General features: G+C 35.4%; 1 protein-coding gene and 1 long non-coding RNA gene across 3 annotated transcripts in view; one reads left to right on the top strand and one right to left on the bottom strand.

The window, feature by feature from the left end:
- Nucleotides 1-18,215, bottom strand: part of LOC113673136 (uncharacterized) — a 19,945-nt gene extending 1,730 nt beyond the window's left edge. For both annotated transcript variants that reach the window (XR_016188382.1, XR_016188381.1), the window contains exon 1: nucleotides 18,099-18,215. This is a non-coding gene — a long non-coding RNA (uncharacterized LOC113673136). The remainder of the gene's footprint in view (nucleotides 1-18,098) is intronic.
- Nucleotides 18,216-18,421: 206 nt separating this feature from the next.
- On the top strand, nucleotides 18,422-22,904 carry LOC113673144 (DNA replication complex GINS protein PSF1). Its single transcript, XM_027189511.2, has 8 exons — nucleotides 18,422-18,622; nucleotides 19,119-19,183; nucleotides 19,776-19,871; nucleotides 20,243-20,333; nucleotides 20,885-20,956; nucleotides 21,443-21,475; nucleotides 21,594-21,668; nucleotides 22,457-22,904. The coding sequence occupies exons 1-8, from the start codon at nucleotides 18,548-18,550 to the stop codon at nucleotides 22,520-22,522; spliced, it is 573 nt and encodes a 190-aa protein (XP_027045312.1). The 5' UTR covers nucleotides 18,422-18,547; the 3' UTR covers nucleotides 22,523-22,904.
- The last annotated feature ends 601 nt before the right edge of the window (nucleotides 22,905-23,505 follow it).

Genomic DNA, 23,505 nt, shown 5'->3' with positions numbered 1-23,505 from the left:
AGGTCATTTTCAACTTTTGGTCATATGAAGCAAGCAGACGCACAGGAGACAAAAAAGATGTCGTCCGAAAGAGAAGTGGAAAGAAGCAGCACATCGAACATGCAAAGTACATGCTTGAAAAAATGGAAACAGAGGTATTTTTAGACTTCACGGCACAACATCCGGAAATAAAGATTAAACATCGAAAGTTTGAGAGTCTCAAAATAATTTTTGTGCAGTCTGTAAAGGAAAAGGACAGAAGATCTTGCCTCTGTAGGAAGCAAGTACAAACTCAGATGGTGTTTAAAGACTGTATGAAATTTAGGAAGGCATTCTTGCGGAGAACTGGTTCTAATCCAATGCTTCCTCAAACCCTAACAGAGGCAGTCAACCTCACCCTTTACACCATGACAGAAGGCTGCAGCCACCACAAGCTCAAATGCCTCAACAGAGAATGCAACAAGTGAGTAAATTTGGCCTCCACCCTGAAGCAATTTCAGAAGTGACTTGGAAGTGCTACAAATATGTGGGAAAGGGGAAATTTCTGTCCAATGGTCAAGAAAGGAAGAAGATTACTCTAGTGGTACAGAAGACATCACCAGGAGAGTTATTTAAGTACTTCCAGGATCTCCTCAAACAATACCCCCACCACTCATTCATGTCAAGCTCAAAATAGAATAGAAACCCTTAAAGGGGGATTACATTTATTTCTCAATATAGTAAACCCATAGAAGATTGTATCAGACGGATTTCTACCATGTGGTTTCAGACAAATGTTCCAAAACATTGCCGATCGAAGTCCGAATTTCAAAGGTACCTTTTTGTTGCGTAGTTTGTTATTGCAGTTTTTGTAGTTGTGTCTTCCAATTCAGACGATTCTGTTAGTCTCTCTGGCAGCAAATCTGAGCTAGATTTGGATGATATTTTTGGTGAAAGTGACAAGGACGACAACGATTTCGAAGAATTCCTTAATAAAAAAATTCCAGCTGAAATTCAGCCTCAAGGGTTGCGAAAAGCTGACGACAACTGCCAACATTTTACATCATTTAATGCGGCAAATGCTGGCTCTTCTAGAAATAACACAGGGAAGAACCCAGCCAAGAATTTTGGTTTGTTTTTGAATGAAGAAATTCTTGTCAACATTAACACATGAACCAACAGGAATGCCGCTGAGAAGCAAAGCAAAAATTTGCGGCAGCACAGAACTCCACGGACCCCTGTGAAAAACAAGTAAGCTTCGAGCATTTTTTGGCGTATGGATGGCAATGAACGATTTCATTGAAAAGCCATTGGATGGAGTTCTGCAAGTGACGGGAGGCAAAGAGAGAGAACAATACTTATGTCAATATACCAAATAGAATAACTTTGTTTCACAGCCCTCATACAGTCTTGGCACTGAAGTATTTGCCCAGCTGAGAGTTGGCTGGAGTTCTGCACATGGCAGGAGAGTAAAAGAGTAAAAAAATACACCACTACTGTTATCCTGCACATCACATCTTTACCAAAATCAATCCTCAAATAAGCCCACCAATTTTCATTGCAAAAATTGACAATTCCTGATAACAAAACATTCTAGAAAGGTGCTCTTCCTCCAATTATTAACAAAAGGATAGCAGAAGGACCCCCTAGCAGAAGATCCTGATCACACCCTTGTCAATTCAAAGCAGCCTCATGCTGTTTAAGTCTTTCGATTTTAACTGGCATCCTAATAATGGTGATTACAGTTTATGAATTTCAAAAATATAATCCACATTGTCACTAAGAACAGCTCTAGCAATAGGAGGCCCACCTCTCAGATTGGGCAGAGTGATTCATTGTGTTAACAGTGTGTTTCCCAACAAGGACTTGCCAAAGGCTAGAGAGAGTAATGCACTACATATATGCTTGTAAATGCAAAAAGTGACAAAGACCTCTCGGTTTAAAATGCAGAATAGTGCATAATCCATCCTTCCCATATCTTGAGGCAGGTCCTCATAGAAAGATCTCTCCGACCTTCTTACAGACCTTTGCTATGGCCTTTTTGAGATTACGTGTCTTCTTCCTCCTCAGGAGTTTTTTTTTCCTGTTATCCCTTTTGTTTTCCTTATATTTTCTTTTTAAGCAACTACAGCAAGCTGTCTTTTCCCATGAGTTACATGGGAGGATCTCATATATCATGTGTGCTAGTCTAAATTTATTGCTAACTGTCATAACTGCCTGATGAATTTATTGGCATATTGTTTATAGTCAGGTAATAAATTGCGAGATAATACAGTTTTAGGAGTGGTTGGTAGACAAACACAAGATAGTATTGATGCATTTCAGAATTTCTGTGGAATAGCTATCCATGAAAACTAAGTTAAAACTGCTGCAATGTCCAGGGCAACCCATACCATTCTGAAACATCACTCACGCACTCACTAGACTGCTCTCGGGAAAAGGAATCTTGGTGCAGTAACAACAGGGATCTGGCAAAAGACAAACCATGCACCAATCCAGTAGTCGTAAAAGTTGTGCAACCTGTATTTGGTCAATTATGGGAAAGTATTTTTTGCACGCTGTGAGGATTGCCATGACCAGAATAATAGTGAATGCCTGCATCATGTGATATGGGAAATGACTCCAAAGGAGCAGTTCACCTTCCATATGTAAGTTCATCCAATAGGTGGGATGGCAGAAAATTGATCAGAATATAGATGTGGAGCTCAGGTTACCAAAAAAAGTTTAAGCCAAACAACATAGAAAGAAGATGAGGACACAAAAATGCAAAAACCAACATGCTTTTGTAGACAGAGAAGTTATTAGGTGCAAATCTCAAAGATTTTTATTGGGCCTTTTTTGGTAACATTTAAGAGAATTTTCATGAGTGTTATTAAGAAAAATATACAAAAGGTAATTTAAGCTGCAAAGAGAAGTTTCTAATTTTTGATACAAACTGAACAAAGTGCAACCTGTAATTTGTAAGGGGGCCAATTTATATATGTTAACATTATGGTTATCACACAGTTAAAATAGAAAAAGTATTTGTCACTATCAACAACTATACCTCTTGAATATCAATAAACCAGCCTTCCACAGTATGGTTTAAAAGTAAGGCAAGCGACTTGAAATAAATTTCATTGCTCTTGAGGGCTTTCTTGAATGACTTGAGGAACACATACACCCAAAGGAGGGTGGGAAGTGTCAAATTTGGAAGTAATTACTCTGCTTGACCATTCAAGAAGCTATTGGGAATTGTATATCAGAGTTTGTCACAAACACAACTTTGAAACTCATGTTTCCGGGTGCTTGAAATTGTTTTCCTGGATTACCTAGAGTTATCACTGACTCTTTTTGGGTCTCCTTCATTGATTGACAGTTTGTCCCATGACACTTGCACCAAAAGCACTCTTTATACTCAATAACCTCTGTGCTTATTAAGTTTTATATTATTTATCTTTCCCATTTGACAAAAAAGAAGTTTAAGGAACAAAGCTGTTAAAAGAATTGCCGGATACAAAAGGGATGTGCCGAAATAAAGAGAATTCTACAACACAGATACCAAGAAAAACAGAGACATTCTGAGCAAAAAAGAAACAAAGAATATATAGGGCAAAGGAAACAAACCAGGGGAATAACAATTTGATTTGAAAATATCTGGAGAGGTTGATCTTTCTGATCAACTGATCAAAAACTTTTCTGTTATCAAACAGTCAAGGAAAGCTTGGAAGAAGGAAAGGCTTCAATTGAAAACCTCAGAAAGAACTTCCGATACAAGTCACTTATTGTGTCTCTGACCTGCAACCACACTCCTCTGTGTCTCAACAAACAGGCAGGAATTTGCTGGGAAAAAATGGCACACTGAACGCATTTCTTGGCATTAAGTGAGAGACCAAGATATTTTCAAAGTGTATTTCAACATTTCTGACCGAATTTCATTTGCACATAGAAACTTTTGAGTTCAACAATGCTTCAAATGTCATGATTTTCAGAATTTCTGGTGAACAAAAATCAAGAAGCGATTCTCCAATTTTGTTACTTTTGAACTATTTATCATATTTACAAGCTGTTATGTTATGAGCAAGGACGAAAGGAAAACTTTACTGATGACAAACCTAAATAATTGTTAACGCTATGACCTGGCAATGCATCAAATATTCTAAAAGTCATATCCAACTGAAAAGAGAAGTTGGATTAGCCATTTACACAAGGAAGCAGACCATTACAGCCGTAGTCAACCAGAGTCAAACAACAAAATCTGTCTAAACAGGAAAGGTTCTGTCCTACTGGGAAAAGATGCACAGTGTTGGTGGCAGCAGCAGATAGTAAATGCTGAATCAAGACAACCTTTAAATTTCTGCATTTCAATGACAACTTTAACATCCCTGAACCTAATGATACACCTAATGATAAACTAGTTAACTTTTGCCCTTCATAAGATCCCTAATTAAAAAGTTCCAGGAAGGAAGTCTATGTACCAACCTAAAACAATATGCAGATCGCAGTAAATGAGTTTGTCTACCATGGTTGGGGGCTCCAACCTACCACCATCAGATTTCAAGTTTAGCTTCCTCTTGCTCCACTAAATAATGCGTATAAATGTAAATAAAATGTTTAAAGCATCTTTTTCACCCCAGCATTGCAATATTACTGTAAGACAACTAAAAAAAAAACATATCAAAATTTTCAATGTTGGAAACAGCATTAAGGTCTTGAAGGGAAGGCCTATCCTCATCTGATTGGCTGAGAGCTCCAGCGTTACCCAGTTACACTCATCAACTAACATGGAAGAATGCACCAAACATAATTCTTTATAATGAACCTATCATTTCAGTATTTCTTCAGCTTCTTTCTCCCTTTTTTTCCTTTTTGCACAAATGACACCTTAATAATAAAATTGGAACAGATTCTTAACGCCAATGTCATGATACTTATAAGTACACTGTTAATAGTTTCACAGCTCACAAACAGTCTTAGCACCTGATCATTTGCCCAGTGGGAACTTGGCTGCAGTTTTCGGAAGAGGCAGGAGGAAAACTGGGTGAACTGATTCTGTACAACCTCATAGATGGGGAAAGCCAAGGACAAAATGGAAAAAGGGGAAAGAAAAATTAAAGCTCACTCAGTCGGCAAGATGATGCTGTTTTGCACTTTGCTGACAGATGTTTTTTAATCAAGCATTTTTTGTTTATTTAAGATAAAGCAATTTTTTTTTTACCTAAGATATCATGAGCTGTCAAGATTAGTTCATATACGTGAGTTAGATTAAGAAAGCAGCAGTAGAGAATCTGAGATCAGGTTGAAAGGACTGTGCTTCATTCAAAAAGTGTGTTTTCTGCCTTTGTGCAAGGACTGGAAAATAACGCGTCTTAAGCAGGATAACGCCTTACAGAATTGTGAGTATATCAACATTGTACGTATTCCAGAAAGCTTTTTTGTCGCTTCACCAACCAATCTAGTATCTTTTACCTCCAGTAGCCGTAAAGGTTGGGCTACCTGTATTTGGCATATTAAATGTTCTTTTTGACAGGTTGTGAGGAATGCCTCCACCAGAATAAAAATGAATGCCTGCACCATGTGATATGGGAAACAACTACAAAAGAGCAGTTCACCTTCCATCACGAAAGGGGTGGGAAGGAAGAAAATTGATAAACAAATAGACGTTGGGTGCAGGTTACCAAGAGAAATTTCAGCTTAAAGTGCAGAAAGATGAGGACACAACAATATAGGAAACAACATGCTTTTGTAGACAGAGAAGTTATTAGATACAAATCTCAAAGATTTTATTTGGCCTTTTCATGACATTTAGGAAAATTTTCATGTGTTACTTAGAAAAGTATACGAGACGTAATTTAAGCTGCCAAGTTTGTAATTTTTACTACGCACTGAACAAAGTGCAACATGTAATTTGTCATAGGCTAATTTCCATGTCAAACCTATTGTTACACATAGTTAAAATAGAAATATTCTATCAGCAACAACTGTCTCTAAAATATTCATACACCAACCACCCACAGAATTGTTTAAAAGTGATGCAAGGGAATTGAAATAAATTTCACTGCTCTTGGAGGCTTTCTTGAATGATTTAAGGAATGCATACACCCAAAGGTGGGTGGGTAGTGTCAAATTTGGTAGTACGTACTCTACTTGACCATTCAAGAAGCTATTAGGAATTATATACCAGAGTTTGTCACAAACGCAACATTGATACTCATGCTTTTGAGTGCTTGAAATTGTTTTCCTGGATTACCTAGAGTTATCATTTACTCTTTTTGGGTCTCCTAAATTGATTGACAGTTTGTCTCATGACACTTGCACCAAAAGCACTCTTTATACCCAGTTTCCTCTACACTTATTAAGTTTTAAAGTATTTACCTTTATGGTTAGACAAGAAAAGGAGTTTAAGGAACAAAGGTGCTGAAAGAATGGCAGGATACAGAAGAGATGCACTGAAATAAAAAGAATTCTATGGCCCAGATACCAAGAAAAAACCGAGACATTCTGAGCAAAAAAAAAAAAGAAAATATTTGCTCGCGAATAGGATTTTTATGCTTTTTTTCCCCGATTATTAATGTTCTATTATTGTGATATTTGCTGATATATGATAATCACGTGTAGAGAGCGTTGCATGACAATGTAAGATGCGTGACAGGCCTGGTTAAGGGGCGCGAGTATTGCAACGTATTGACCTCCCACCTTTTGTGGAGTCTAATACTCGGGACAGAATTCACAGAGTCATTCACTTCAGATTTCTTCGCAAGTGACACGTTTGTTTGTACCCCACCTCCTCCCCTTATTCCAGCCACATGTCTTTGTTTAGCTCAAGTTAATAGTTGATTTTGTTGGCGTTTTTTTTTTCCTTTTTTCTTTTTTTTTTTTTTTCAGCCCTCACCTTTACTGGGCAAGCTATTTTTCCCACATTCAAATATTTTGGGTAATAATTGATTCAGTTTTGATTACTGATTAAACCGGCTTTGAGCCTTTGCCCTCAGCCATTTTTACTCCAGATCAATGTGTTGGTGTGATTTTTATGTGCCCAGTAAACGAGCCCGGGAGATGCAGCCCAGTATTTTAGTTACTTAGCAAGCTGGATAGGGGGAAAAAGCATAAAAAAGAATGTAGGAGGCAAAGAGTAGCTATTGACTTTCGTGAAGAAACAGGAATAAATGTCAATGCAAGAAACCTGAAACCTTGCCTGTGGTACAGTTAGGTCCAACAGGGTAGACTTGCCAAGAGAGATTTGTGGCTTGGAAGAAAAGGCAGTGAAAGAATTCCCTCAACCAGGTCTAATTGGCCTCTATAACACCTTTGTGGGCGGTGTAGATGTGTCTTACCAAAGAACTGTTGCATATGCCAGACTAATGAAGGGAGCAGTCTGGTATTACAAAATGTGTTTTTTACATGTTAGCGGTGTGTATCAAATGCACACCTTCTCCAAACGAAATCCTCCAATCATTCCAATAAAAGAGCTCTAAAGTTCAGAGAGGAGCTGGTCAGTGCACTAGTTCAAGGCAAGTGCTTTCAAAAGGACACAGGATTCATGCAAGCTCTCGTTGCAATCCCTGACATAAGGTTCAATCGGGATCATTTCCATTACCCTGTGATCAATGATACACGGTCAACTTGCAAAGTACATTTACAGAAAGTGAAGACAATATACAGCTGTGCTATTTGTGGTGTTAGATTGTGCCCTGTGCCTTGTTTTAAAAGGTATCACACACTGCAAAGCTATGTTTATGGTGATGAAAGTCGTGATAGCCCCAGTGGCCAAAAGAAGGGAGAGGGAGGCCATATCAAAGAGGAAGAAGAAGATCTTTGAGAAATTTTTTAGTGTAAAAGAGCAATTATTATGTGTTGTAGAAGCACTTGACTTATGGTTGTATGACCCATAGAAGCACTCTTTCCATATTTTCAATATTTTTATTTCCGTTTTTTCCTTTATTTTTTCTTAATGATGGGCAATCAAAAAAACTGTTTTAAATTCTCACAATAGGGTTTTAATGCTCAAAATATAAGTTTAATTATATGTTGTAATATAATCATTTGATAGAAACTTTGAATAAAAAAAACCTTCCAGATGCAACAAGAAATATGAAAAATCGGTGTGAAACAATTACTGATCTCCACATTCTGCTTAGTTTGGTAGCTTCATGAGAGTGAAAAGTTAAAAGTGTAAAGAAAATTGCTCAGGTCACAGAGCGAAGGCAAGCAATCTGAGAGTTGTCAAAGCGGCCAGTACAAACAAGGGCAGGTAGCAAGAAAACAGAGCAGAAAGAGAGGGTAAAAAAGCAAAGAGAAAAGGCATGAGCAGAGCTGCAGGAAAAAAGGGAGAGAAAAAAAGGCAACAAACAAGGGAAAGAGTCCGTAAATACCGCCAAAAAACTAGCAGCAAGTGTACAAGAACAAGCAACAGAAGCGGCAATGAATCTTTTTTATTCAATGATCGGTTACTTTCGATCCTAAATTCTCTGCATGCTTCTGTATGTTTTGATCGCTTGAAGTGTCGTTGGAGATTTTAAGTGGAGCATATGAATGTATACACTACAGGTTGCTTGATGGATTATCAGGTTTTTCCTTTTTCATTGGTCATGTTTTCAGTAGTTTTTTTCCATTGAAGCGAACCAGTTCAAGTAGTTTCACACTTCTGACAAAATATCAAAAAAAAAAAACTAAAACCAAATTGTAAATCATCTCATTGCGCTTTCAAAGACAGAAGGCCTTTGTAGGTTTAAGAGTTATCTCACATTCAAATAATTTGTTTTAGAGAGGTTTCTGCACTTCTTTTGACTATCAATATAATTTTTGTACATACTTATGGGCTGTTACTCGTTTAATATCATAAATGTTGCAGAATTGCAGTTCAAAATCTGAAGATGAGGCATCAGACTTTAACAATTATTTTTTTAATTTAACAGTCATTGTTAATAGAGGGAAACCCACCAAATATGTCATTGTAGAATAAACTTTGTAAACCAATTTAAACTTTGTGTGGTGATATATTCAGCCCTAATTGTTAGACACAACTTGGAAGCCTTGGGAAAGGGGTGTGGCCTTTTCAATATCAATCAAAATGTATCAATTTATCCGAGACACTGCCTCAAGGTATGAAGCACCCTAAACAAAATCCTTACCCTATCTCAAATTAAACGATTTTCTCTTCCTTTTGACACTGAACAAAAATTCAACACCATGTCTTGAACCAACCATAGAATATCAAGTGACATGAAATTAATGTAGCATATTTCCATAGGTACGTTCTTGGCCACTTTAAGAACACCTATCAACCTTTTCAAAGGCAAGATTTATGAAATCAGTAGATCTCAGCATAGACAAAAATCAAATAACAGAAAAGAAATGGGAGTAAAAAAAATGAATCCCACAGGCAAAGGGAATGGGAAGAGGAGGCAAGGAAACCTCACAAAGATTTCCACTTGTTGCAGCTAAAAGAAAACATAACACTTAAGACCTCTCATTTTTTTAGCACTTTCATTCCCAGTTATTTTTACAATCAAAATGTAACTTTCCTTATGTTAAAAAGAATGCTTTTGATCTGTGTAGCAATTGTGCCAAATTTGACATTTTTGATTTATCAGCTTACATATTTGTTAACTATTCTATTAAAACTCTCCCAGTTTATTTCCGTTCCTTATTTTGCTTTACACCGAGCAGATGAGTGTATACACTACAGGTTGCTGGACAGATTATCAGGTTTTTATTGTTTTCAGTGGTTGTGTTTTCAGTAATTTTTTTTCCGATTGAAGCTAACCAGTTCAAGTAGTTTCACACTTCTAGCAAAATATCGAAAAAAAAATTATAACGAAATTCAAAATCAAATTGTCGCCCTTTCAAAGATAGAGGGCTTTTATGTAGGTTATTGGTGTAAGATTTATATCACATTCAAACAGTTTGTTTTAGAGAGGTTTCTGCACTTCTTTTGACTATCAATATAATTTTTGTACATACTTATGGGCTGTTATTTATTTGATATCATCAAATGTTGTAGAATTCCAGTATAAGGCATCAGACTTGACCAGGTAGTATTTTAACTTACCAGGTATTGTTAATAGAGCCAAACCTCCCAAATTTGTCATTGTACAATAAACTTTGTAAACCGATTTCAACTTTTTTTGATTTATCAGCTTAAATATTTGTTGACAGTTTAATTAAAACTCTTCCAGTTTATTTCTGTTCCTTATTGTGTTTCAATTGCCCCCTTACTCCATTGAGGATATGTGATTTGTTTATTACTGTAATTTAAAAGTGTAAGTGAGTGTACGTACCACAATAAGTAAGATGGAGACTAAAAATATAATTGCTACCAGTTTTCTTTTCTTACAAATAAAAACAAATAGCCACAAACCTAATAGACAGAGAGCATTGCAATCATAATTGCACTTTATGAAATCTGATGTAAGTAATGTATTAATAGTAGTGCAAGTACAAAAGGTGGTTTGATATAACTTATGTACCGTAATTAATCTATTGTATACCAAATTTTAAACTATTTTTATTGGCATCATTTAGTATTTTTTGGTAGTGTAAGTTGTTAAAAGCATATGTAGATAAAAAAAAAATTTGTAGTTTGATTTCTACTTAAAATTGCAAGACAATGCTAATTAGCAAAGGAACAAGGAGATTGTGCCTTGATTGCATATTGTAGGAAGGGTCAAAGAAACAAAATTGAGCATGTAATCTCTTATTTGACAATAATTTTTACGTATATTTGCATGTGTGTATACTTCAATAGTACAACATACCTTTCTTATTCATGGGGATGACCATAAGGCCCTTAATGGAAGGGGACCCTTGGCCTCTGGTGAATAAAGTCTTTCTCATTATGCTCCTCTAAAACCTGTTTTACCACTACTTTAACCGACACCAACACCAACACCAACAATATCATTTCCACAATTGACACTATCACCATTGTCTCCAGTGCCTTCAACACCACCTAGGGCACCATCTTCAGAACCTTTGTCAAAGACACCACTGCCACCAAAAATAAGTGTAGTCCATTTATGTAGCACTCCATGCCATAAAGCCTAAAGCCAATCATAAATCATCTCATGGCACCAGTGTACTGCATGGCAACAGGAAGAAATGGTGGAATGGTTTGACACCCTAATTACAGCAATTTGTGGTCCCACAGAATCAGCTAGCCCCCTTGTAAAAACCCATGAGATTCAACAACCAGCTCCACCGTCCACTACATCTTTGGATGCGTCTACTACATACATGCCATCAGGGGAACACACAAGAGAGGACATGCTCCTTTCAATGTGGCTGCAGTCTGCATCCACAAAAAAAATTTGCAATACATCTTGTGCAGCACTGCTTTTTACAACAAAGATTAGATGGATGCAATGGAAGAGGAATTGGGAACAAGCTTACCCTAGATCCAGTAAAAATGAAAAAGACCAGAAAATAATATTTAAAGCATTTCCTTTGTAGCTAACACAACCGAAACAGCTGTGATGTGACTGTCATAAAGCCATTGACAATTATCTCTGTCATAGGAATATGTAGGATCAGGGACACCCTAATTAGTATATAGATAAACTGTTGTTTGTTTGTGTTCTAATTTTTTCATAGTTAAAAAATGTCATTTAGTTTGATTTTCTACTATAAAATGAGCTAGGTTATGACGGGAATAAACTATTTGGGTTGATGCTATTTTCTCCGAGATATTTGATGCCATATTCAAACTTTGAAAGCGTGGCTAGAAAGATCTTGACATTATTGTCTACATAGGGTCAGGCCTTTTCTTGACTATTTAACGTGTAACTTTCACACTGAAACTTTTTTACTCGATGATTGGTTACTTTCGATCCTAAAATCTCTGCATGCTTCTGTATGTTTTGATCACTTGAAGTGTCGTTGGAGATTTTAAGTGGAGCAGATGAGTGTATACACTACAGGTTGCTTGATAGATTATCAATTGTTTTTTTCATTGGTCATGTTTTCAGTAATTTTTTTTTCCATTGAAGTGAACCAGTTCAAGTAGTTTCACACTTCTGGCAAAGTATTGAAAAAAGAATTTTTACCAAATTGTAAATCAACTCATCGCGCTTTCAAAGAGAGAAAGCCTTTTGTAGGTTTAAGAGTTATCTCACATTCAAGTAACTTGTTTTAGAGAGGTTTCTGCACTTCTTTTGACTATCTATATAATTTTTGTACATACTTATGGGCTGTTATTCGTTTAATATCATAAAATGTCGTAGAACTGCAGTTCAAAATCTGAAGATGAGGCATCAGACTTGAACAGTTGATAATTTAATTTACCAGTTGTTGTTAGGAGAGTGAAACCCACCACATTTGTCATTGTAGAATAAACTTTGTAAACCAATTTCAACTTTGTGTGGTGATATATTCAGCCCTAATTGTTAGACACAACTTGGAAGCTTTGGGAAAGGGGTGTGGCCTTTTCAATATCAATCAAAATGTATCAATTTATCAGAGATACTGCCTCAAGGTGAGGGTATGGAGCACCCTAAACAAAATCCTTACCCTATCTCAAATTAAACGATTTTCACTTCCTTTTAACCCTGAACAAAAATTTAACACCATGTCTTGAACCAACCATAGAAAAAAGTTGAAATGGGTTTACAAAGTCTTTGTAAACCGATTTCAACTTTTTTTGATTTATCAGCTTACATATTTGTTAACTATTCTATTAACACTCTTTCAGTTTATTTCTGTTCCTTATTGTGCTTCAATTGCCCCCTTACTCCATTGAGGATATGTGATTTGTTTATTACTGCAATTTAGAAGTGTAAGTAAGTGTACATACCACAATGAGTAAGTAAGATGGTGATTAAAAATATAATTATAATCTTTGTTTTCTTTTCTTACAAATAACTACATGTAGCCACAAACCTAATAGACAGAAAGCATTGCAATCATAATTGCACTTAATGTACTCTTGTGTAAGTACTGTATTAATAGCAGTGCAATTACAAAAATTGGTTTAATACAACTTATGTACCGTAATTAATCTATTGTATACCAAATTTTAAACTATTTTTATTGGCATCATTTAGTCCTGTTTTTAGTGTAAGTTGTTAAAAGCATATGTATATAAAAACATTTTATGGTTTGATTTCTACATAAATTTGCAAGACAATGCTAATTAGCAAAGGGACAAGGAGATTGTGCCTTGATTGCATATTGTAGGAAGGGTCAAAGAAACAAAATTGAGCATGTACTTTCTTATTTGACAAAAACTTTTACGTATATTTCTATGTGTGAATATTTCATTAGTACAACATACCTTTTCTTATTAATGGGGATGACCCTAAGGCCCTTAATGGAAGGGGACCCTTGGCCTCAGGTGAATAAAGTCTTTCTCATTATGCTTCTCTAAAACCTGTTTTGCCGCTACGTTAACCGACACCAACACCACCAATGTCTTTTCCACAATTGACACTATCACTATTGCCTCCAGTGCCATCAACACCACCTAGGGCACCATCTTCAGCACCTTTGTCAAAGACACCACTGCCACCAAAAATAAGTGTAGTCTGTTTATGTGGCACTCCATGCCATAAAGCCTTGTCCCACAGAGCCAGCCTAACAGCCAATCATAAATCATCTCATAGCTCCAGTGTATTGCATAGCAACAGGAAGAAATGATGGAATGGTTTGACACCCTAATAACAGTAATTTGTGGTCCCACAGAATCAGCTAGCCCCTTTGTCAAAACCCATGAGGTTCAACAACCAGCGCCACCATCCACTACATCTTTAAATGCATCTACTACATATGTGCCATCAGGGGAACACACAAAAGAGGACATCCTCCTTTCACTGTAATTGCAGTCTGCATCCACAAACAAGTTTGCAGTATATCTTGTGCAGCACTGCTTTTCACCACAAAGATTAGATGGATGCAATAGAAGAGGAATTGGGAAAAAGCTTACCCTAGATCCAGTAAAAATGGAAAAGACTAGAAAATAATATTTAAATCATTTCCCTTGTAGCTAACACAACAGGAACAGCTGTGACGTGACTGTCATAAAGCCATTGACAGTTACCTCTGTAATAGGAAGATGCCTGAACAAATACACCTTAATTAGAAAATTTATAAACTGCTCTGTGTTTGTGTTCTAATTTTTTAATCATTAAAAATTTCATTTAGTTTGATTTTCTACGATAAAATGAGCTAGGTGATGATGTGAATAAACTATTTGGCTTGTCACTATTTTCTTTGAGATATTTTGATGCCATATTCAAACTTTGCAAGCGTGGCGAGAAAGATCTTGACATTATTGTCTACATAAGGTCAGGCCTTTTCTTCACTATTTAATGTGTAACTTTCATACTGAAACTTTTTTATTCAATGATTGGTTACTTTCGATCCTAAATTCTCTGCATGCTTCTGTATGTTTTGATTGCTTGAGGTGTCGTTGGAGATTTTAAGTGGAGCAGATGAGTGTATACACTACAGGTTGCTTGATGGATTATCAGGTTTTTCTTTTTTCATTGGTCATGTTTTCAGTAATTTTTTTTCCATTGAAGCGAACCAGTTCAAGTAATTTCACACTTCTAGCAAAATATCGAAAAAAGAATTTTAACCAAATTGTAAATCATCTCATCAAGCTTTAAAAGTCAGAAGGCCTTTTGTAGGTTTTTTTGCAGTTCAAAATCTGAAGATGAGGCATCAGACTTGAACAGTTGATAATTTAATTTACCAGTTGTTGTTAGGAGAGTGAAACCCACCACATTTGTCATTGTAGAATAAACTAAATATGTTAACCAATTTCAACTTTGTGTGGTGATATATTTAGCCCTAATTGTTAGACACAACTTGGAAGCTTTGGGAAAGGGGTGTGGCCTTTTCAATATCAATCAAAATGTATCAATTTATCAGAGACACTGCCTCAAGGTGAGGGTATGGAGCACCCTAAACAAAATCCTTACCCCATCTCAAATTAAACGATTTTCACTTCCTTTTAACACTGAACAAAAATTCAACACCATGTCTTGAACCAACCATAGAATATCAAGTGACATGAAATTAATGTAGCATATTTCCATGGGTAGGTTCCTGGCCACCTTAAGAACATCTGTCAACCTTTTCAAAGGCAAGATTTATGAAATCAGTGGATCTCAGCACACACAAAAATTAAATAACAGAAAAGAAATGAGAGTAAAAAAAAAATTAATCCCAAAGGCAAAGGGAATGGGAAGAGGAGGCAAGGAAACCTCACAAAGATTTCCACTTGTTGCAGCTAAAAGAAAACATAACACTTAAGACCTCTAATTTTGTTAGCATTTTCATTCCCGGTTTTAAGGATTTTTTCACGGCTTTAGAATCAAAATGTAACTTTCCTCATGTTAGAAATGCTTTTGATCTGTGTAGCAATTGTGCCAAATTTGAAATTTTTGATTTATCAGCTTACATATTTGTTAACTATTCTATTAAAACTCTTCCAGTTTATTTCTGTTCCTTATTGTGCTTCAATTGCCCCCTTACTCCATTGAGGATATGTGATTTGTTTATTACTGTAACTTAGAAGTGTAAGTGTACATACCACAATGAGTAAGTAAGATGGTGACTAAAAATCTAATTAAAATCACCGTTTTCTTTTCTTACAAATAAATACAAATAGCCACAAACCTAATAGACAGAGAGCATTGCAATCATAATTGCACTTTATGTACTCCGATGTAAGTAATGTATTAATAGTAGTGCAAGTACAAAAGTTGGTTTAATATAACCTATGGAATGGAAAAGACCAGAAAATAATATTTAAAGCATTTCGTGTGTCGTTGGTGATTTTAAGTGGAGCAGATGAGTGTATACACTACAGGTTGCTTGATAGATTATCAATTTTTTTTTTTTCATTGGTCATGTTTTCAGTAATTTTTTTTTCCATTGAAGTGAACCAGTTCAAGTAGTTTCACACTTCTGGCAAAGTATTGAAAAAAGTATATTAACCAAATTGTAAATCAACTCATCGCCCTTTCAAAGAGAGAAGGCCTTTTGTAGGTTTAAGAGTTATCTCATATTCAAGTAACTTGTTTTAGAGAGGTTTCTACACTTCTTTGACTATCAATATAATTTTTGTACATACTTATGGGCTGTTATTTATTTGATATCATCAAATGTTAGAGAATTGCAGTTCAAAATCTGAAGATGAGGCATCAGACTTGAACAGTTAATATTTTAATTTACCAGGTATGGTTAATAGGGTGAGACCTCCCAAATTTGTCATGGTAGAATAAACTTTGTAAACCGATTTCAACTTTTTTTTATTTATCAGCTTACACATTTGTTAACTGTTCTATTAAAACTCTACTAGTTTATTTCTGTTCCTTATTGCACTTCAATTGCCCCCTTACTCCATCGAGGATATGTGATTTGTTTATTACTGTAATTTAAAAGTGTAAGTAGGTGTCCGTATGACAATGAGTAAGTAAGATGGTGATTAAAAATATAATTATAATCATTGTTTTCTTACAAATAAAAACAAATAGCCACAAACCTAATAGACAGAGAGCATTGCAATCCCAATTGCACTTTATTTACTCTGGTGTAAGTAATGTATTAATAGTAGTGCAAGTACAAAGTTGGTTTAATATAACTTATGTACTGTAATTAATCTATTCCAAACCAAATTTTAAACTATTTTTATTAGCATCATTTAGTTCTTTTTTTTTTGTATTGTAAGTTGTTAAAAGCATATGTAGATAAAAAAAAGTTTTGTGGTTTAATTTCTACTTAAAATTGCAAGAGGATGCTAATTAGCAAAGGAACAAGGAGGTTGTGCCTTGATTGCATATTGTAGGAAGGGTCAAAGAAACAAAATTGAGCATGTAATTTCTTATTTAACATTAATCTTTACATATATTTGTATGTATGTATATTTCATTAACAACATACCTTTTCTTATTAATGGGGATGACCCTAAGGCCCTTAATGGAAGTGGACATTTGGCCTTAAATGAATAAAGTCTTTCTCATTATGCTCCTCTAAAACCCATTTTGCCGCTACTTTAACCAACACCAACACCACCAATGACTTTTCCACAATTGACTCTATCACTATTGTCTTCTGTGCCATCAACACCACCTAGGGCACCATCTTCAGCACCTTTGTCACAAACACCACTGCCACCAAAAATAAGTGTAGTTGTGTTGCATAGCAACAGGAAGAAATGATGGAATGGTTTGACACCCTAATTACAGTAATTTGTGGTCCCACAGAATCAGCTAGCCCCCTTGTCAAAACCCATGAGGTTCAACAACCAGCTCCACCATCCACTACATCTTTAGATGCATCTACTACATACATGCCATCAGGGGAACACACAAAAGAGGACATCCTCCTTGCACTGTGGTTGCAGTCTGCATCCACAAAAAATTTGGAGTACATCTTGTGCAGCACTGCTTTTTACCACAAGGATTAGATAGATGCAATGGAAGAGGGATTGGGAACAAGCTTACCCTAGATCCAGTAAAAATGGAAAAGACCAGAAAACACAACAAGAACAGCCGTGATGTGACTGTCATAAAGACATTGACGGTTATTTCTGTTATAAGAAGATGTCTGATCAGGGACACTCTAATTAATATATAGATAAACTGCTGTTTGTTTGTTTTCTAATTTTTTATCACATAAAATTTCATTTAGTTTTATTTTCTACTGTAAAATGAGCTAGGTTATGATGTGAATAAACTATTTGGGTTGTTGCTATTTTCTTTGAAAGATTTTGATGCCATATTTAAAATTTGAAAGTGTGGCTAGAAAGGTCTTGACATTGTTGCCAGACACTTGCATAATTTGCTAATGAACTTTAGTCTTTTGAAGCATACTTGATTTTTACACGATTTTCTCGTGTTTAACACTAAGAATTACCGTAACTTGACATGTCAAGGTTATTGTGTTAATCACATTGAGGAATTTTGTCATTTTTACAATGGCCAATTTACGTTTTAAACTCAGTTTTTAACACTAAACTACCTTTCTATACCGTGGAAATTTCACAAGACAAAAAGGAAAACGTCAAACAAAACATTAGAGGGTCTCCATGTTCAACGATGGCAGTAAGCAGAAGTTAAGCCATCTGCGCGCTTTCATATAATCTAGGCGGGAAATACTCGTTAACAATGGTAAAAGACACGCATTTAAGCTTGAATTAAAGCTTATAGCAAGCTCACCTATGTTTTAACTTATAGGTCCGTGGTTCAGAGAGCTCGAGTCGTCTTCGGCATAGAAACGGCTCCATTTACATCTGATCTTGAAGTGTTGCCTCCGGAAAGCTGAAAAAGGCAAAAGCTACGTTAAAAAATGAATTCAAATGACTTATTCAATGATTTTATAAGCTTAATATTTGCGTACAGTCGGCAAACACTCACTAAGTAATGGCTAAAGTTGTGTAGCTCTCGATCAAGTTTGTCATGTGGCAATTAAGAATAGTTATGGGATATTCCACCCAAGAGTAAGAGCAGTTCTTTTTCAAGGTCCATGATTGGTTTAGATCAGATGTCCGACGGGGGACTGGTACGGAGACAATATGGCGGACAGAGCGGCGGACATGAGTTAAAGATTTGTATTACAAAGGTTTATTCAGTGGAATTTTGGACATTTTGGAGAGATCTTTGGCAAGATGTTTGGTGATAAAGCACTTGAGCTTGTGAAGGAACTTAAAAGAGCCATGGAAGGGACTGTACCACCTTACAACGTGAGATATTGTTTACTTCTGTTTATTCGTAAATTGGCGGGAAAAAATACGCACAGAACTTCCTACCATTCATTGAAACTTTAAAGTAGCTTTAAAGCTAAGCGTTGTGTTTTTTGCTCGGAATTTTTACTTGTTATGTTCGAATGATGTGAGACAAGTCGATGTGCAGCAGTGAAATGTTACAACATTCTCTCAAACAGTACAGTCATATCAACATGCAAATCATTTTGAGTGACTGGCTGTGAGAATCTTATTGAGATGGTAAGTATCTTTAAACTGCCGATATCTGTATCGATTTTTCCTCTCACTCAATACCTCATTCTCATTTCTTCCAACAAATTTTAATCTTTAAGATCGTTTTTGATAATTAAACTATATTTTGGTCCACCTTACCTAGCTCGTCACGATAAATTTTTTGGTGCTCTCTTTCTTTTCTTTATACAAATAATTTCATGAAATTGAAATGATAGATTTTATTTTATTTTGTGTATCAAAGGAGGATTTGATTCGACAAGTCCTTGAGGAAATGAAGATTTTGTTTGAGCAGAACCAAAGAGAAGTGTGAGTAATACCTGAACAATCCTCTGAAAACTACCCCATGTAAAGAATCACAAACTTGGAAAATTCTAAATTTGATGCATATGAGATTGTTACTAATTGTTAATGAATCAATCTAATCAGAAGAACCTGATATTTGAAAATGGGAATTCAGGATGATTAAGTGTTCTCAGATTACATAATGTTGTTTTGAGGAACAACTCTCTTTGATTGTTATTATTACCTTTTCTTTCAATTTGTATGAAGTATAGTTGGTTATATTTTCATTGATTCAGAGTAATGTAGACTATGATGCAACCCTTTATGCTCCCAAGATCTCATTAGTAATTCTCCTTACTGTCTTCTATATTATTCTTATGATGTTAATTCTGAGAATGTGTCATTGGATCAACTAATAATCCCCTCATTTATCTAGTTCTCTATTCTCATTACTTTTCTCCTTGACATTTATTGATTGTGTAAGGAGAAATTCTCTCATGGTCACTCATGCAAGTAAAAGGGTTAATAAGAAACTAGTTAATCAGGTTTACATGTACCATTAATTTGCTAACACTAATTAATTATTTCATTTCCTTTTCCTTTTTCCTTTGTTTAGTGCACTAACAGTTGAGGGAGAAACTGGTTTGTTTTCTGGAGTTCATCTGAGGCATGCAAGTTTAGAGAGAAATAAAAGATGTCTTCTTTCTTACATGTAAGTTAAGATATAACAATATTATCCAGATTAATCAAGTTCATTCAGTGTTTCTGGGTAATTTTGTTCTATTTTTTTCAGGGAAAATCCAGTAGTAACTTACAGGGTATTTTGAGATCTATGACATGACTGGATGGTTTTGATAAAGATAAATCTAACCATTACCTTTTAAAGAGGCTTTTTTTAGTGAAATGTCTATTACCCTGAAACTAAAGCAGAGATTTTAACACTCAAGTTTATGAGTTCATATTAAAAGTTTGATGATTTCTGAAACAACAACATTATAACAATATGATCAAGATTTAATAAATGTATGGAAAAGCTTAAGCTAATTTTTTGTACTCTGTATACTTCTTTGTGCAATGATTTAGCTATAACAGGATGTTGAGGATGAAAGACCTCAGGTGGGAGTTTGGAACTGTTTTACCTGAAGACATCAAATATAATTTATGTGAACAAGAGGTTGGTAAACTTAATATCATAGTAGCAACTACAGGTGCTTACAGATATAGATGTAGCATGTATTTCCACTTTATTTCTGTAGCCAACTTTTTAAGCACTACATAAATAAACAATTTGAAAATTTTTTGATACTTCTGATTGAGATATTTACACAGGGATGAATTTTACTGTTTTGATATTCCTTCTTTTTTTGTATTTCAACTAATACTGTACATGAAAAAATTACACTCTTCTGATTGGCTAAAAAACAAGTTTATTCTCATGTAACATGTGTGCAAAGTTGTAACAAGTGCAAATTACACTTTCAATTTCATTTGTCTTGACTTTCTGCATTGTTTTTTTTAATGTATATTATTAGTAAATAATATGATTTTGAGTACAATTTGGTGTAATGAGGGCTTGTAAATTTTTCAAAGACTACAAATTGCACTTGTCTTGCAGGCTTGTGCAATTTTGTTGTCTTAAAAAATTTACTTATGCTTATTTATACCAAACTGCACTCAGAATCATGTCATTACCTTTATAATTAAATTTGTTAAAATTTACTATAGGTTCAGTGGTTTACAAAGTACAATAAATCACTGGCAACATACATGAGGACAGTTGGTTTGGACCTGACACAGGTAACAAGACTTTCCTTCCTTTGTAACATAACTAAACTTTCATTGTCATCATCGTTACTAATTTGAATACAAAGAGGGTTAAGGAGACAACAGTTAAGAGTGATAGAATTAAGACAAATTGTTATGCAAAGAGCACAGTGTCATTCCACCCAGGAGCTTAGATGGGTAGCAGCCAATTGTCAGGAAAACGTGATTAAATGCTGGGCAATAGCCTTGCTATGGACTGGCATCCTGTCCAGGGGGGAGTAGTAATACTCCTAATTGCTTCATGCTATGGAAACCTGGATAAGCTCCTGCTTACTGCCTAGTTATATTTGTGAAAGATAAGATTTCTAAAGAGTGGAAAAAGACCCCTAAAGGTCCTAAGGGAGGAACAGAACATGGCTCTCAGAGGTCTGTCCTGGCACTTGTTTGTTCTTTTGAGATCTGTGTAAGAATTTTAAGAAAGCTGACAGATGCATCTCATTTTGAATTCTTAACTGACAGGACATGAAGCCACCAAAGTCACTTTACATAGAGGTATGCCTTATTTTCTTATCCAAAGTTAACTCATTTCTCATAACTTAGGAGGTTCTTGTAAAAGTCTAAGCTTATCACATAATTAAAAAAAAATAATAAGTTGAATTCTGTAATGCAGGTGCGATGTCTAGAAGATTATGGAGAATTTGAAACAGAAGATGGAACAGTTTTGTTATTGAAAAAGAATAGTCAGGTAGGAGGAATTATACTGAATAGGGGTACTTAACCCTTTATAGCTCAACATCAAAATGCATATTCTTCTTACTGTTCTTACTGCATTTCCCATGGTACTGACAGAGGAATTTGTGTATCATTTACAAGATTAATTTAGTCAGTGATCATCTCCTTTATTCTCATGATGTTTTATACAATGGTGATGCTGTAAGGAGAAGTTCAATACTGGTCAATCTTGGGGGTTAAAAAGTTAATATTGTTCACTCCTTTTGGGTGATAGTCCAATTTCAAAATTGACAATATTTTCTGGGGAGTAGTGATAATTTGAAAATTTTGGTAGTAGTGATTAGAAAACAATTGTTTTAGAATTGCTTGATTCCCATTCTTTTATTAACTTGTAGAGCATTTAAGTTCACAAAGCAACCAGGTGGACAATCAGACATAGTTTGATGCTACTCTGGTTTAAAGATTTAATGAATGTGACTGAGAAGTTACAATCCATAGACCCAAAATTTCAAAGCTCCTGCCTGGTGTCTTCATAAGGGGTGATCTAATTGCTGCCACAAGAGGTCCTTTTATACACTCACTAATTAGCTGCCCTTTTATACCTCGTCAGAAAAAAGGCTGCTAACTAGCGAGCATATGGAAAGACCTTGATGCAGCAATTAGATCACCCCTAATGAAGGCACTAGACAAGAGTGTGAAACATTGGGTCTTTGAATTTTATTTTCCTGGTTACATTCATTGACTCTTTAAACCAGAATAGCATTAAACCATGTCTCATAGAGCTTTGTTTCCTTCCCTCAGCATTTCCTGCCAAGATCTCATTGTGAACATCTCATCAGACAAGGAATCCTTGAACATATTCTGTAGAGCAGCAGAGTGGATGGTCAAATATTCAGTAACAACATTCACAGTCCCCTTAGCAAGCAAATCAAAACCCTGACAAAGTTTAATCTGGCAGCCAGAAATGTGTGCAATATCAGAGCTAATTAAGAGCCATTTCAATACATTTATAGAACTGATGAATTGAAATTTTGGTGAATGAAATAACTTGAAATAAAGACTATTTTAAACAGTTTTTGGATTTCACTTCTTTTCCAAAAAGCAGCTACCTATCTTCCCTTCCACATTTGTCTGTGGGTTTTTGTCAGATTAATGTATATGTATCTGTCTTTGATTAGTTACTAAGAACCTACCTGGATAAACATGTGAAATAATGCTGAAAATGACAGAATAAACATGTCAATGTTGAGTGCAAGTGTATTTTGATTGTACCTAATATCCAAATGCAGCAATGTGTCAGTGATCTTTCAGCGAATAATGACTTTGGGTAATACTTGAAGTCAATAAATTCTGCTCAGAGCTAATATCCAAACACAGCATTGTATCGGTGGTGTTTTTGAAAAGAATCACTTTGCGCATTACTTGTGGTCAATAGTTAAAAAACCAATGAAGTTCCGATCGGACGTAATATCCAAATGCAGCAATGTGTCAGTGATGTTTTAGCAAAGAATCACTTTGTGTCATACTTGTAGTGCATTAATTTTTAAAAAGAAATAAACGACCGACCACTATCTGAAGCATTCATTCGTTCAAGGACTGATTCTAACTGTGCTTACAAAAACACCTATCATGAAGTATGAATGAAGCTTTCAATCGCAAGAAGACAATTCTATGTTGTATTTGAAAAAGGTCTCTTTTCTGCTTGCATCTTCCATTCCGTTAATCTCTTTCTAGTAGTTCTATGTTGCAATTGGAAATGGATGCAAGCATTTTTCCTCTCACAAAAGTTATAAAATAACGATGACAGAGCCCGTGTAATTAACACAGCCTTGCGTGACTAAATTTTATGG

This window comes from Pocillopora damicornis, chromosome 7 (assembly GCF_964200805.1).
Source record: "Pocillopora damicornis chromosome 7, jaPocDami1.2, whole genome shotgun sequence".
NCBI lineage: Eukaryota > Metazoa > Cnidaria > Anthozoa > Scleractinia > Pocilloporidae > Pocillopora > Pocillopora damicornis.
This window is presented reverse-complemented; position numbering and strand designations above follow the sequence as displayed.

What these genes read in the sequence shown, in the direction of transcription:
- LOC113673144 (XM_027189511.2), top strand. Translation starts at nt 18,548, where the DNA reads ATGTTTGGTGATAAAGCACTTGAGCTTGTGAAGGAACTTAAAAGAGCC. An exon ending in ATAATTTATGTGAACAAGAG is followed by an intron (nt 20,334 to 20,884) that starts GTTGGTAAACTT and finishes AATTTACTATAG; the next exon opens with GTTCAGTGGTTTACAAAGTA. An exon ending in CAAAGTCACTTTACATAGAG is followed by an intron (nt 21,476 to 21,593) that starts GTATGCCTTATT and finishes TCTGTAATGCAG; the next exon opens with GTGCGATGTCTAGAAGATTA.